At 36.8% G+C, this 16,458-nt stretch overlaps 1 protein-coding gene across 7 annotated transcripts in view; it reads right to left on the bottom strand.

Moving 5' to 3' along the window:
- Window positions 1–1,039: 1,039 nt before the first annotated feature.
- The window catches only part of LOC127634157 (TRAF2 and NCK-interacting protein kinase-like), an 81,084-nt gene continuing 65,665 nt past the window's right edge, over window positions 1,040–16,458 (bottom strand). For 6 of the 7 annotated variants that reach the window (XM_052113566.1, XM_052113569.1, XM_052113571.1 and 3 more), the window contains 9 exons: window positions 15,229–15,331; window positions 14,944–15,120; window positions 14,657–14,800; window positions 14,421–14,555; window positions 13,300–13,400; window positions 12,448–12,597; window positions 9,534–9,693; window positions 7,404–7,543; window positions 1,040–5,830 (listed from right to left, as the gene is read on the bottom strand). In XM_052113566.1, coding sequence (XP_051969526.1) covers window positions 5,747–5,830; window positions 7,404–7,543; window positions 9,534–9,693; window positions 12,448–12,597; window positions 13,300–13,400; window positions 14,421–14,555; window positions 14,657–14,800; window positions 14,944–15,120; window positions 15,229–15,331 — 1,194 coding nt within the window. In that variant the 3' untranslated portion in view covers window positions 1,040–5,746. The remainder of the gene's footprint in view (window positions 5,831–7,403; window positions 7,544–9,533; window positions 9,694–12,447; window positions 12,598–13,299; window positions 13,401–14,420; window positions 14,556–14,656; window positions 14,801–14,943; window positions 15,121–15,228; window positions 15,332–16,458) is intronic. The other variant, XM_052113570.1, reaches the window with a different exon arrangement.

The raw sequence follows: 16,458 nt of genomic DNA, 5'->3' as shown, positions 1-16,458 counted from the left end.
TGCGGCTGAAATAAATGCGTAGTGCCGCTTAGCGCTTAGGATCTTTCATGGGCAGGTTCACACTGGCTATATATCTTTATAAGGGGTTGAGTCAAAAGTCACTTGTTTTATCTAGCAGTGTTTTTGTATTGGTTCCTAACTCCTGGTTCAAAATAGTCAATGGAATAGTTCACCCATAAAAGAAAATTCTCTCATCATACATACCCTCATGACATTCCAGATGTGTATGCCTTTCTTTCTTCTTCAGAACACAAATGAAGATTTTTAGAAGAATATCTCAGCTCTGTAGGTCCATACAATGCTAGTCAATGGTGACCAGACCTTTCAAGCTCCAAAAAGCACATAAAAACTGTCCATATTTTATGATTCATTTGAATAAATTCATAGGTATCCATTTTTAGAATGCAATGAGCAAATTTGCTTCACTCAAAAGGTAAAACTGCAGTGAGTGTATGAAATTCCCACTGACACACATAAATATTATAAAAAGGAGGGTCTTTTGTCACATTTGTCCTTATTACTTCCTGAAACATGCATATAACATAGACCAGTGGTCCCCAACCCTGTTCCTGGAGGGAACAACAACTGCACATTTGGTTTATCTTGTATCCCTTATCTGACACAACCGAGAACACAAGTGTAACTAAGTAAAATAGAGCCAAAAATAATGTAAAGAAAAGTAGTCAGATTTTTTTTGTTTGTGTTTTCAGATACTATATGTGAACAAAGTGAAGGAATTTTATTCCAGTTGTATTAAAAAAAAAGTGGTCCGGGTAAAAAATGATGGCCAATAAATGTTTAAGTTTCTGTGTTACCTTGTATACTTCTGCAGTTGGATGAATGCGTTTCATGATCATCATGCTGTTTATATTGTGCAGAAAAGCTTTTTAGCAAATGTTACAACTTACTCCATATACGAAAATAAACATACATTGCTAATACACAAACTGAACTGCAGGAAAACTTTTCATTTACAATTAAAACAAAAAGAGGATTTTTTTTAAAATAATGTAAAACATGACAGAACACGTTATCTGGTTTGATGGGTTAATTTATTTTAAAAAAAGCAAAGAAAAACTAAAAAAAAGTCTCTTTCAGGTGATGAGTGAAAACACTTGGTGGGTTTTCAAAGTCTGAAATATTTTGATTTTATCCATTTCACATTCTCCTCATTCAGTGACTTAACTCTTTAAATAAGTTCAAAAACTGGAGCTGTATTATTAAGCCAGAATAGAAACGGTATAACATGAAGTAACCTATTATTGCTAGCTTTTCTACCGTTCATGACTGATCCACCAACTTACATTGCAATCACATTTGAAATGCAATTTTCTATTTTAAACAAATTTTATATGATTAACTGGACCAGAGAAATTTCACAAACAACCCTATAATAATAATAATAATAATAATATTATATATTTCTTTTTGCATTAATCAGGGGGAAATGTATTTCATAAGGAGAAGCACAGAACAGTATCTCATTGAAAATAATCAAGGTAATAAACCAATAAAAAAAAAAAAAAAAAAAAAAAACTAAAAATGGTTAAAATTGTCAAATGAAACACTCATGTTAAAGCATCTCTAACATTATAATATAGATTTCAAAGTTCAGACAAACTAATCCAGAATACAACTAAAGAAAACAATCCCTTTGAAAGAACAGCAAGAACACCGCTGCTTTAAATACACAGATATGCCCGCATTTAAGCACTGTACAAAATAATAAATAAAATGAATCAGAATATCAAGCAAAAAAAAATAAAAAGTAAAAATGATTGTTTAAAGTTCTATGTCCAGAAAATATTCAGTTTAGAAGATTCAGCTCTTTTGTGGGTTGGATTAGGAGGGATTTTTGTTGTTTGTATGATATACACCATGTAATAAATGAACTGAAACACCCACTTCATGGACTAGGCACAGTTTAGATTTGATCAGCATCTCTTAAAAGTCCAGGCTACGTTTAGTTATATTTAAGGAAAGAAAGACCTTAGTTTCATAGCCTTAAAATGCATTTATAAAACACTACAGACTAATATTTTATATGAACTTTATGGTTGCACATTTTGTAGTGAACGACACATGATATGCTCAGTTTCAGCTCCAAATACCTTTTAACAGAAGGTCTGCAATCCAGAAATTAACTATTTCTCATTTTAGTGTAAATATGCCTGTATTCTTTAATTGGTGGTTTTACAAGCTTAAATAGTTCTCTCATAATTTACTAACCTTCAGCAATCCCAGATGTTTATGACATTCTTCTAATGAACACAAAGATTTGTAGAAGAATATCTCAGCTCTGTAGGTCCTTTCAATGCAAGTGAATGGTGACCAGACCTTTGAAGCTCTAAAAAGTGCAAAAAAGCAGCATAAAATGAATCCATATTTTAAAAGGACTTATATGTTCATCTGTTTCTCACCCACACCCATTATATCGCTTTTTAAGACATATTTAACCACTGGAAACATATGGATTGCTTTTATTCTACCTTTATGTGAATTTTGGAAATTGAAAGGCTGGTCACCATTCACTTGCATTGAAAGGACCTACAGAGCAGCAATATTCTTCTAAAAATCTTCGTTTGTGTTCAGCAGAAGAAAGAAAGTCATACACATCTGGGATGACATGAGGGTGAATAAATGATGAGAATTTAAATTTTTGTGTGAACTATCCCTTTGAGAATTTTTTTTAAAACACACACCCACCTACACATTCACACATTGGATCAACCATAAAAAAATAACAGCCAATATCCAGAACACTCGACTGTGCTATGAATCTCAAAGTTTAATAGACAAACTAATTAGAGAAATACAGAAATAAAACAACAACTGTCTCTGGCTGAATATTAAAGGATGTACTTACAACATTAATGTCCAGTTTTTTTTTTTTTTAAATGAGGTCAAGCACACATCAGAAGCCTTTCCAGGCAAAGAAACCACATTGAAAGTGGTGCATGAGAGAATGAAGAAATCAACCAACCTCACAGTTTACACCTGTGTTGATAAAAATGATGGGAAGACCCCATAAGTAGCAGGGCAGACGTCAAACCTGCACACATATCCACACTCTATTCAGTTTGATGGACAACAAAACATGAAGTCTGAAAAGATCCCAGTGTCAAGCTTAAATGTACACACCATTGTCATTCCAAAACAGCAATTAAAATGTATAAATGTCTATAAATGAAAGTATGTAAAGGAATTTCCAATGTAATGATCCCATCTATTTTCAGTAGAATGCCAAGTCATTTGGAAAGACTTTAATAGAAAGTCTATTAATATGAAGTGTAGGCTTTTTTAGGCTGTTGATTGCACCATGATTATTTTTAAACTTCTATTTCTGAATGTTCCTGACACTCTACACTCAAACCACCTCGAGTCTACACGTAATGACAAAACAGCATTTTTTACATGAACCAATTAGAACATATTTAAAGCCAATTGCGCTAACTGAAATGGTCTATTATGATCGTTTTATAAATCACTGGTCTATAGGTTGAATTTCAAAAAGACATAATGTCCCCAGAAGAAATACTTGTCAATTAGAGGTTTCATTTACGTCATTGTATATAGTCATTGTATATAGTCATTGTCCACATGGAAAACTGAACTGTTCTGACAGGTGTACAGAAACGAGGTAGCCTAAAAAGGAAGCTCGACTCACAAAACCCTTCATTCACTGATTCATGTGATACACACAAAATCTTCAAATTCACACATCTGTGATAGATTTGGAGGAGGATCATACAGAACCACATACAGCATCACACATTTTTGTCACACCCTCAAAGTTTCTATGCATTCACTTGGGAGGCAGGACTCTTTTTCAAAACATGAAGTGGATATTTACAGAGGGCGGTAGTGAAAAGTCCCTCTAAAAACAGTTTGGAGGCCTAGATCCATCTTGAGTAGAAATCTTAAGAGGCTCGATTCCCTTGGCCTTTATTGCACTTTGCTGATAATCACGGGAAAACAGACGTAAATATACTAAACTGCAGCACATTCTTATACTAATGACACATGGAGGCTTGTTTCTCCTGATATGACGTTTTTGTGATATTGCTGGTGTCTCATGGTAACAACTACCCTTCATTTATTGTCGATGGATAGCTTCACATTTCATCATTTACTCACCCTTTGTACGTACACAATGTGCATACACTATTACAAAGCAACATTGTGACTCAATGCAATCTTAAAGGTGTTGTAGGCGTTACAAACCAAAAATGTCCCCTTAAGAGGACAGGAAAGGAATAAATTTTTTTCGCTCACTATAAATTTTGGGTTCCCTCATAATAACTTTGTCATTGGAGCGACCCACACTTTTTTAGCCAAACAGAAAACTAGCCAATTAGAAACACGATCTGTCTTTCACCCGTTCATGTTTTGATGGAATATCTCCAGAGGATGGTTTTTGGCATGTAGTTTAAGCCATGTGGGTGGTCTAATTCAGTGTCTTCGTCTAGCGAAATTGATCAAAATGGAGGAAATCGCTTACAGCACCTTTAAATGTACTTCTTTATGTTTCACTACAAAGCTCTGTAATATTTATGGATCAGAGTTGAAGTGCTTGGACTGTTTCCATTCACTGTGATGTTTACAAAGCTTTCTAAAGTTGTTCCTGCGCATCAGCCTCACTCTGACATCAAAGATGATATGTATCTTTTTCAGTCCATGTGGAAGTTCATGTTCTAATAAAAGTTAGCCCACAATACCCATTAAATCAATATCAAAAGCTAAAAGTGCCTCATGGAAATCAGTGGAAAAAAGATCTGATCTACAGAAGTGTGATTTACAGCGCCATCTCCCTGAGCACGTGGAACAGTGACTACAGACTCCAACTGTAATCTAAATACACAGAGCTTTGACATAAAATTGGAATGCACAATATATATATATTCAGGATCAGAATGGATATATACTTATCTTACTTCTCCATAGTGGCAGGCATCAATTTCCATTGAAATGCAATATTTCCCCTTTATTACTTACATATATATGCATAAACATTAATATATGGACTAAAGAATAAAAATGAGCAGCTTTGCAAATTCTTAAGGCTTTGTGTGTTCAGCCCAAGGTGTGTCTGCTCCAACATAATGGGCTAATTAATAAAGTATCAAACAAGCCTTAAATATCAGTTAAATCCACATATTGTGCTATTGGCATTAAATAAATATTTCTGTGCATTCCAAGTTGAAACATAAAAAGGTTTTCTTCAAAAGTAAAGTGTGGATGAAATATGTCCCACGAAGGTTAAGGCTCTAAATATTGGGTTGAAACCAGCCTTATTGAAATATTAGTTTAACGGAGATTTACTGATGTTCAGCTTAATGGTGATAAATTGTGTCAAAAGTGTCTTAACAGTACAAACACTTTAAATATTCACTCTATTCTGTTGTTCGTATTTCCCATATTTTCAGTCTTCCAATAATCACCTCCAGAAGAATCTAGATACATATTTATAATGACAAAAACATAAACCCCACATACAGCAATGAAAGATCAATACAAAATAATGCAGACCATTTGTTCTTCTCCAGCACCCCTTGTAGTTTAGGGAGGCACCCAAAATTTTGGCAGTGGGTTTGATCTGTCTTTCTTTTCTGAGAAGGACCCAGCAAAATTTGGTCCAAAGTTTATCCAGTGCACCTGGATTTTCTGCTGGTCTTTCCTTTTTTCACACTTTTCAATAAAGTAGAAAAGGTCCACGGATACAATGCAGGGGAGGGACGTGGATGAATTACCAATTCATCATGGAATTTCTGTTCAAGGTCATGAAGAAAACTTGGCTGCTGCCTCCTGATCTGACAGAGGCAAAGAACACCTGCAGAAAAGAAACGAGTCCAGGAGGAGGAGGGATATTATTATATGGCCACTTTCTCACATTAAAGACCAAACTACTGGATCAGCTGAATCTACTACATTGAGTTATTGAAGCTTTACTTTACATAGTGAACAGTCTCATCGCATCAAGTGAATTGTGTATTTTTTGGTAACACTTTACAATATGGTTCCATCTGTTAACAGCATTAGTTAAAATGAACTAATATGTGGGGGCATTGCGTTTTGGCTTCGCTATAGGAAATGCATAATTTAAGTTCAGGAGACTCTAGGGGTAAACTTTCTATGCACCGAGACTTGTGACAAAACAACATGGCGCCGATCTCAGCATTTATCTTTGGTAGAAATGGCAACAAAACTATATCTGGTAAGAAATCTCATTCAGTTTTTACATAAAAATCTAAAATCAGTCAAGAGTCTCTAGTTTCATCTGATATGCCATTTAAAAAATGTCATTGATTTATTGTGAAATGGCACGCTGTTAAACACAATAACCACGTATGTAGACCATAGGCTCATTTTCCTTAAATTATCATATATTCACTGTGTATAATCACATTGAGAATGGATGCATCCAAAAGCTGGAAAATGTTAATGAAATGTTAATATTAATGAAATAAGAGTCGTGAGATATCTAACCTGTTTCTGTGACCGCTCAAGACTCTAAACAGCAAACAAAAATGTGTCCGTCTCTGACACTTTCAATCTGTCAATCATTTCATGTTCTCATTGTATTGTAGTTTCAGTGAATTTGAGGCTTACTGCCATTTTTATTCCATGTTGTCCATAACAGTTGTCAGTAGAGGGCGCTATTTTGTTGCTCTTGTTTATAACAACGGTTTCTGCATGATGTCGGTCTCAATAATGCTAGTTTTGTACCTTTGGAGTGCAGAGTTTTGGAAAGAGGGGGCATGGCTAATTCAACGGCTCAGTCTAGTGAAAGTAGAATGGCTAAAATAGAGTAAAACAGCACCTTTAACTAATGTTAACGAATGGAACCTTATTGTAAAATGTTATCTTTTTTTATAGCAAAACACATTTTCCAAAGACTTCAAAGCTGAAGTGCAAAAGTTATTCAATGCTAAAATACTTTCTCCTGACACAGCTTAATTTGCAGACAACTACCTGTATACTGTAAGCAAGCCATTAATAGGTTGATGTTCCTATAGAGTTTAAACACTGTAGCAGTAAGGCACTTCCATTGCTTTGTTTGAGAATCCCGACCAGCCTGAAATAGCAAGACTGGATCAACCAAAGGCACGAGTCTGGGGCAGTTCTATCTGTTTTGACCAACTAATGGAAGACAGGGAGTGTTTGGGAAACATTTTTGAAAAAATTTTTGCAATCCCATTTGGAAACATGAGTTTGTATGAATGATGGAAGATTAGGGGTGAGGCAAAAGGTGCATTTAGGAAACCCGTTTGGAAACATCACTTTTTCTTTCTTTTTTTTTGCAATTCCTTTTGGTGCCATTAGTGGAACAGAAATTACATGCTTCATCAAAAACATTTGACAAAATATTCATCTAAAAAAAGAACTGTGCCACTGTAACATACTTTATCGTTTCTCTCCGAAAGGAACTTCAGTCGCTGAGCTCGCTTGTGCATGAAAACTCCATCGAGGTGTCCCGTTTCCACGGAGCGGATCTCAATGGCTTTCTCTCCCCAGCCCATGATCTGGTTGGAGTGGATATAGGCTGCAGAAGGTAAGGGGAAAGGAAGCAAAAACATGTGACAGGAGAGCGCCGACACTCACTGGAATAAATATTAGAACACCCCGTCCCTCAACGACTTCTGACGTCCAACAGCAACCTGAAACTAGCCCAGACCCAAGAAAAACAGGTCTGCCAAAGCCACCCCACATCATCAGGAGGTCATTATTGCAGCAGTTTCTGAGCATCAGAAATTCAAGTAACCATTACAGTTATTATTCTATTTAATTTTGAATTTGGCTAATCAAAAGGGTAAGGGAACTTACAATAGTTCAAAGAACTTGCATAAAAATCCAAAGCTCCTTGGAAACTTATGAGTAATGAGCTATGAACTCTCTTCTAGTACTTCCAGGAGATAGAAATAATTTTATATAAAGTCCTTTATAGAGATTCTACTGATGCAGTGATTTGGTTGTTTTGGCTTTTCTTTGCTACTGATATAACAAATAATTTGGTGTTGATAATGAATTCTACTGTCTTATTAATGGAGCAGAATCACTGAAGAGTTGAAAATAATTTGGATGAAACATTAATTTTAGATCAGAGGGGGTGGGCGGCTGTCGGTCTACATTTGAACCCTGCATTTTCTCAGAATTAGCAAACAAATGACAAAAGACATAAAACTAAATCATAACATTTACATTTGTTGCTGATAAGATGAAAACAAATAAACAAACATTAAATCTGAAAATGTATTTCAGATAAACACATGGAACAATATTTAATGGATGATATTAGTAAAGCAAGAGTTGAAGCAAAATGTATTCCAAAAGAAGAATGCAGAAAACAGCAATTTTGAAAGACACCAATATTAACATCTACAAAGACACAACAAGAATTACATGATTTATTAAATGGATTAAGGTCTCTGTCTTGGTTAAAAATTAACCATCTAGAATAGAAAAACCTGGATGTTTGTTTTACTCATTGTGTGAATTTCATATTTTACACCAAAATTATGAGACTAAATATTTTGTGAGATTCATCCAAAAATATAGTAGATATAGTAGAAATATAGTAGAAAATATTGATGATTCGAGGTCAAATAAGAACGTATTTTTTCAGGCTTTTGCTCAGAAAGAAAATCAAATGTTAGAGGGATTATTTATTTTTTATTTTATCCCCTTTTATCCCCAATTTGGAATGCCCAATTCCCACTACTTAGTAGGTCCTCTTGGTGGCGCGGTTACTGACCTCAATCCGGGTGGCGGAGGACAAGTCTCAGTTGACCGCTTTGGAGTCAATCCGCGCAGCTTATCACATGGCTCATTGTGCATGACACCGAAGAGTCTCCCAGCATGTGGAGGCTCATGCTATTCTCCGCGATCCACACACAACTTACCACGTGCCCTACTGAGATTGAGAACCACTAAATCGCGACCACGAGGAGGTTACCCCATGTGACTCTACCCTCCCTAGCAACCGGGCCAATTTGGTTGCTTTGGAGACCTTAGCTGGATTCACTCAGCACACCCCGGATTCAAACTCGTGACTCCAGGGGTGGTACTCGCTGAGCAACCCAGGCCCCAAATGTTAAAGGGATTAATAGCAAATAATTATTTGGGGTTTAAATAAAATACGTTTTGGCTGCTAATATGTAAACAAGTTGAACAAAACATTACACAAGAAAATGTGCTAGACACACATACAAACATTTCACTCAGTGCCAGGGTTCAGACTAATAGGATGGCACAACTACTGTAAGGGTATGGGGAAAATTATATGGGCAAGAATGTGCTCAGTCTTCTAGTTAAGTGAGGGACAGGAAGGACAGAAGGACTGGACAAAGAAATGCAAGTAGAGAGGAATGTGTTTGTGTGTGATTGCAAAGGCTTATTTAGGAAGTAGACTGATTCAAAGAGGATATTCTGAGAGGCTTTCAGTGGATGCGGTCAGGTGCATGTGCACAGACCAGGATCAGGGCTCTTAAAAGGAGAATAAGAGCTTTTGTGTGAAAGAAACATCCAAAACCTACCAACAGAGGTGGGCATCTCTCCCCACTGGAGCACCACGTCTTTAGTGATTCTGCCGTATGTGTTCACATAGACTCCCTCATCTTCATAACACAGAAGCATCTCCATGCCGTCCGTCCTGGGAAGCACCACAATGGCGTGAGGGCTAACAGTGCCCTGAATCTGGGAAGGGAGGGGTGGGCGCAGATGAGCCTTGGGGTGACAAAAACGAGCCGCAGTGCAAAACATTACCCACCAGGTGACGCTCCCCCCCCACCCTGGGCCAGCCCAGTCTAGTGCTGTGGGTGGCCAGAGCTTCTCCCTTTGAGAAACTGCTGCAACAATCAAGTCTCCTGCCTTTCACTCGACCACACAGACGCCTGGGTGACCTGACCCCAAAACTGGCCAACTAATACATTACAATTGCCACTGGGGCATTGGACCGGTTTGGTTGCTTTGGTTCACTCTTTGTTGTGTACACGTTTGGTTTGTCAAAGGTCGTAGATCGGGGAGATGTTTTCCTCTTACAGTGGATATATACGGTATTTCTATCACACTCAATACAATAATGCCTGTTACTTGCAGTAGAATGAGACCTTTGAAATATGAGATGTCTTATTAAAGGGATAGTTCACCCAAAAATCACAATTCTTTCATCAATTACTCACCCTCATGCCATCCCAGATGTGTATGACTGATTTTCTTCTGCTGAACACAAACGGTGGAAGAAAGAAAGTCATACACATCTAGGATAGCATGAAGGTGAGTAAATGATGAGAGAGAGTTTAGATTTTTGGATGAACTATCCCTTTAAACTTTATAACATTCATCTGCTCTATGCATCTCATTCACACAACACTCACCAGTGTTGTTCTAAACTGTTATCAGGGTCCAAAATTGACTTTGCAACACCTGCCAATGGTGAACGAATTGAGAAAATGTATCATCTATACATACAGTTGAAGACAAAATTATTAGCCCCCTTTAAAATATTTAGTTATTTCTCAAAATAATTCCCAAGTGCTTTTTAATGGAGCAAAGTTTTTTTTCTCAACATAGCAATTCTAAAGATAATAGTTTATTTAGGCAACTTAGAGTGTTTATAATACAAATAGAAACAAAATTATAACCAAGAATAAAAAAAATCTACAGGTCAAAATAATTAGCCCTCTGACTTTAATAGTCAATAGCGCATCTCTTTTGCTTGATAACAGCCTTTAGTCGTTTGTTGTAGTTCTCAAGTTTTAGGCCTTTATCCAGAGTTGCCACAGCCCATTTCTCCTTAGCAAATCTCTCAAGCTCCTCCAGATTTGTTGGTCTCCTGGCATGGACTCTAGTCTTCAGTGTGGCCCACAGATTTTCTATGGGATTCAAGTCTGGGCTTTGTGCAGGCCAGTCAAGGATGTTCACTTTGCTCATTTGGAGGTAGTTCTTCACCAGAAGTGAGGTATGCTTTGGGTCGTTATCATGCTGGAAGACGAAATGTTGACCCAAAGCAAGTTTTGTTGCAGATTGCCTGGGGTTGCCTTTCAAAATCTTCTCAAAGTCTTGCTTTTTCATGATTCCTTCGACCTTGATGAGATTCCCAGTTCCAGATGCACTGCAACATCCCCACAGCATTATACTCCCACCGCCATGTTTCACTGTGGGAACGGTGTTCTTTGGGTTGAGCGCCTTGCCCTTCTTTCTCCAAACATAGGCAACATCTCTATGGCCAAAGAGCTCTAGTTTTGTCTCATCTGACCAAAGGACACGTTTCCAGTATGCATAATCTTTCTTCAGAAGTGGAGTTTTTCAAGGACCTTGCAGTCCATTCCTGTGCAGGGCTCTAGTGACTGTCTTTGTTGAGACATCAATCCCAGACTTGGCTAAATCATTCACTAGTGTCTTGGCAATTGTTCTTGGGTCTTTAGAAACCTGTCTCACCAGTTTTCGGAAATCTTTTGCTTCCTGCTTCTGCCAGTCTTGTTCTCCACTGTGTGGGTCTCTTCAAACTTCTTGATAATACTTCTCACAGGAGTTCTTGACACCTGAAAACGCTTTGATAAACGTGTATATCCTTCTCCTGCTTTGTGAGCATTAACAATTATTTTTCTCAAGTCTAAACAAATTTCTTTTGTCTTTGCCATGATGACAGTTTTATATTACTTCACTAGTTGTTTTGCAAGATTCTAATGCTCAGTTTGAAGTGCAACTTAAAGGCTTGGGGGATTAATTAGGTTAATTAGGTGAGTCATTGGATAACAGTGGTTGGTTCCGTAGCCAATCAAACAGATCATTTCTTAAGGGGGCTAATAATATTGACCTTAGCAGACTTACATTTTTTTTAAAATAATTATTTTATTCCAGGCAAATTTAAATAAATAAGGCTTTCTCCAGAGGAAAAATATAATAAGAAATACTGTGTTAAAACCACCTTACATCACTTGGGAAATATTTGAAAAATAATTTAAATTTCATAGGGGGGCTAATAATTTTGTCTTCAAACGTATGTACCTATAAAACCAGCCATGAAACTGTATTTGGCATTTTTTTACATTAAAAATATATATAAAATAGGTTTATTTAGCAAATAGTGTGTCACTCAAAGAATCATATATGAGATAGTCTCAGTCTTTAGAATCTGTCATAAAACGTGAAGACACATTATTCATGTGCCTTTATATTTTTATTTTTGTGGCTTAATGCGAGGAATATAATATGTGTTTTTACTGAAATTTAAAGCATCCATTATGTTGACAGCCAAACTGCATTTTATTTTGCATGCATTTGCTTGGCAAGTTAATTTTGGACCTTGTCTGTGATTAAAAGACACACACGTGATACAGACACCAACACTACATTACATGCCAATGGGGAGTAGTCATCTTATTTAAAGTCCCTTGGAGTCAGGGTAAGGAGGGGAGAGTTGCCTCTGCTCTGCCTGTCTTCACTTACGTGGGACGGAATGTAGATATCGTATGGATTCCCGGAGTCAACATCTATCACGTGAAAACCAACGCTGGAGCCATAGATAACCTTTAACCTCTGACCTTCCTCCACTGTAAGGTCAACGAGCAGAGGCTTGTGCTGAAGATCTGTGAAAGACTTTGTAAAGAGAGAGGAGAGAGGAAAAGACGGTCATTTGAGAGATGATAAATCAATTATAAAATGTCTTAGGAGAAATTAAATCATGAACAGCATTGACCAATGACAACTTCTGTAACATCTGCATGACAGGAGATTGGAAACCTTAAAAGGGAAGTCAATAATTAAAGGGCAAGAGATTTAAAAATAAAATGTAAAAGCTTTTTTTAATTAGCAAATAAAATGATAGAAACTGCTTTTTCTATTACCACTATTCTACATCACTTCACAGTTGCATATTAAGTAACTCATTTAATTTGCTTAATTATTTAGCATGTTTATCTATATTTTTATTTATTCATACATTTTTGATAATCGAATTGCAAACCACATTCATAATTAATGTCTTTATTGGTTTCTCAATTGATTTATTGATTTTTCAGTTGATGTATAATAACGATTGCTTATATTATTGAGAGGCACATAGAGGTATATATGTACAGTAATGATATTCACAAAGAATCTCTCTATACAGGTGTGTTGAAATTCTTGGATGCTCACACAAGTACAAAAATAGTTTCTTAATTTGCACATTTTGTACCTGTCCTGCCAAGTTGAGTTCTAAGACCTACTTTACTTAAAAGCAATGCAGTTTACTTAAAATGATCATCTCACAGTTGTTCTTTCTAAAAGGGTTCTCACTGAACAAGACCTTTCTCTTACCTTGAAAGCCATGAACTTGTGGTAGGGTTTTGGAGCCCAGGCATAAATCTCCACTGAATTTTTCAATGCAATCACCAAAAACTTAATTCTCTCATATTTGACTGTTGAACAACAACAAAAAATTAGCTTTTAATAAACAAATCATATTCCAATATCACTATTAGTGATAGGTTAATATATTGGGGCAAGATAAACCATACATGTGTGTGTGTATATACAGTACACACGCACGCACACGCATCAGTCATAACATTAAAGCCACCTGCCTAATATTTTGTAGGTCTCCCTTGTGCCTCCAAATAGCTCCAACCCGAATCTCAGAATAGTATTCTCAGATGATATTCTTCTCACCACAATTGTATTGTGTAACTGCAGAGCAGTGCATTAAATCATGCATATACAGGTCAGGAGCTTCAGTTAATGTTTACATCAACCATCAGAATGGGGAAAAAAAATCGTGATTGTAGTGATTTGAAGAGTAGCATGATTGTTGGTGCCAGACGGGCTGGTTTGAGTATTTCTGTAACTACTGATCTCCTGGGATTTTCCCACACAACAGTCTCTAGTTTACTCTGAATGTTCCAAAAACAAAAAACATCCAGAGAATGGCAGTTCTGTGGACAGAAATGTCTTGTTGATGAGAGAGGTCAACGGAGAATGACCAGCCTGGTTCGAACTGACAATGTCTATGGCAACTCAGATAACAACTCTGTACAACTGTGGTGAGAAGTATATCATCTCACAATGCTATTTTGTGTTTTGGTGGTACGAGGGGGACCTACACAATATTAGGCAGGTGGTTTTAATGTTTTGGCTGATCGGTGTATACACAATATAACTATATAACTGACTGTTTGCTCAATTAATGGAAGAGTGCACATTTCAGAGTGAAATTGTAAAGTAAAATGTTTCAGCACTTTTACTATTAAATATATACAGTATGTATATACAGTAGAGTATATTTTACTTATGCATAAAATAATATTAAAGCATGATATTACTATTAAACAGAACATGAAAAACCTGTATTATTTTACCACTAGTCACTATGAAGACATTTATTATTCAAGTTATTCAAGTATAAATATAAATCATTGTCTTAGCTAACTGAGGAAACATACCGACTTTATAATGGACACAGCCCTCTAGGTCACCAACCGTAATCCATCCTTGTTTTTTTTCTACCTCAGGGTCATTGTGAAGTATCCTGTTTCTAAGCCATGACAGGTAATAGACCCTCAGTTTATTCTTTTTGCCTGTGAAAGATCAAAAGTGGTGTGATCTTATCATTACAAACAAGAATCACAAAATCTGGCACATAAGCAGCAGTAAAGTTCTCTATGGTGACTGAATTTACCTGATATGGTAACAAGAACATTGAGACCCTCCAGCACTTCCATCTGCTGAAAGCGTCTGCGGTTGATGAGATTGTAGACTTTGCCCTGACCACTGCGATCTAACAACATCAGTCCATTCTCTGTTCCTACTAGCAAGTTTACTCCTACAGCAAACAAACATAAGCATACAAATCTGTATCTGGTACAAATAACAAATTAACTCGAGAAGCAAAATGGAAAAAAGGTATGAAGTCTTGATTTCAGAGAATTCAAAAAAAAATAATTTTTTTTTGGAGTAAACATTTACCCCAGAGTGCCGCGCACAGGATCTCCGAGTTGAAGCGTTTCTTGTACTTGCGGATTTCCGGGGTGTCGCTGTGGGGCCGGATGTTGATGGGATTGACATTAACAACAGAAATTTTTCGAGCCTCATTCAGTCGAGCTTGTTCCTGTTCCTGCCGCAGGTGTTCATCTGCAAAATGAGCTTCGCAACAATATAACAGAATCATAAATATACAGCCAAGTCCATTTTGACAACTTTGTATCACCTATTTTACAAAGTCTGCAAAAAATGAAGAGGTGGATAATTCACCTGAGGCAGAGTTTTCCTCATCGTCCTCTGTGGGGGAGGTCTGATACACTCGTGGGTCCACAAAAGGAGTGAATGAAGCTTTGGATCCACTCCCCATTCCAAACTGCCAAAATTGACAACCAGCATGTGAGAAAAACAAATATCCAGCATGCAAACTGGAGACACAAGTCTCTTCTTATGACTGATTGGCTTTGTTCGGAATATCATACTACTCTTACTATTTCTGCAGAATATAGTATGCATTCTGTGCACAGTATGAACATTTTCCATGTGCTACATTTGCCAAACTGTATAGTAAACAACAGAGCACACTGCCAATGTCCCTTTCAAGGCAAGTCAAGTACAGCTCCTATCTTTTTGAATTGGGAAAGATCGAAATCTGCAAAACGGTTAGTCTTGATTACGATCCAATAACATGTTTCAAATCAGCAGTTATATCGGACAACATTGGTATCATAAATTGTGCTGATCACATTAAAAAACTATTTTTCAGGCTGGTCCAGCTATTACACTTGCACATTCCCGAGTGATGTCTTTATCTAAAAGTTGATTGGCTCAACAATGGAAGGCGTGACTTTCTTTTCTACATCCACCATATTTGCCGTTCCAATTTCTCCTATTCATTTTAATACCAGTGCTCCATCTCAGAGTTTTTGTAGTAAGCTTCATTCTGAAACATCATGTAAACAAGAACGCAGATGTCCTTACACCTTTTAAGGGATTAAGACAAAGTGGTTCACAAAGTGGGTTTCTCCCAGAGAATGATGCTTATGCGGTCATGTAAACGCATAAGCGGCACTGTTACAGGTTTTTGAAGAGTGCACATGTGCATGAACAGACCAAATAACAAACGTCCAAAGATGAAGAATTAAACATTTAGAGTAGAGTGGGAAAAGTACATATAATATAAACTACACACATTTATCCACACCAGTGTAAAATATCAACGGTCCATCACATTCGCATATATGCGCTTGTCCATTGGGGTTTTACATATGAGGGAAACCCCACTATTGCAGTGCAATTCCACTGCTGGTTGTGATAGTAAATTAAGGTTACAAACACAGCAACAACTCTGTAATATCTTGAAATAAAGAGAAGCAATGGAGAATAAAATAGCTAAGTCTTACTCTGATACCGTGTTTGTTATTTACACAAGCGTCGCAGAAAAATTATGTTGCTTTGAAGAAAGCTGCTTACTGACTGTGCCGCATGTATACAGGAGTAAAG

This window comes from Xyrauchen texanus, chromosome 41, assembly GCF_025860055.1.
Source record: "Xyrauchen texanus isolate HMW12.3.18 chromosome 41, RBS_HiC_50CHRs, whole genome shotgun sequence".
NCBI lineage: Eukaryota > Metazoa > Chordata > Actinopteri > Cypriniformes > Catostomidae > Xyrauchen > Xyrauchen texanus.
The sequence above is the reverse complement of the archived record's forward strand: the minus strand, read 5'-3'. Positions and strand labels throughout refer to the sequence as shown.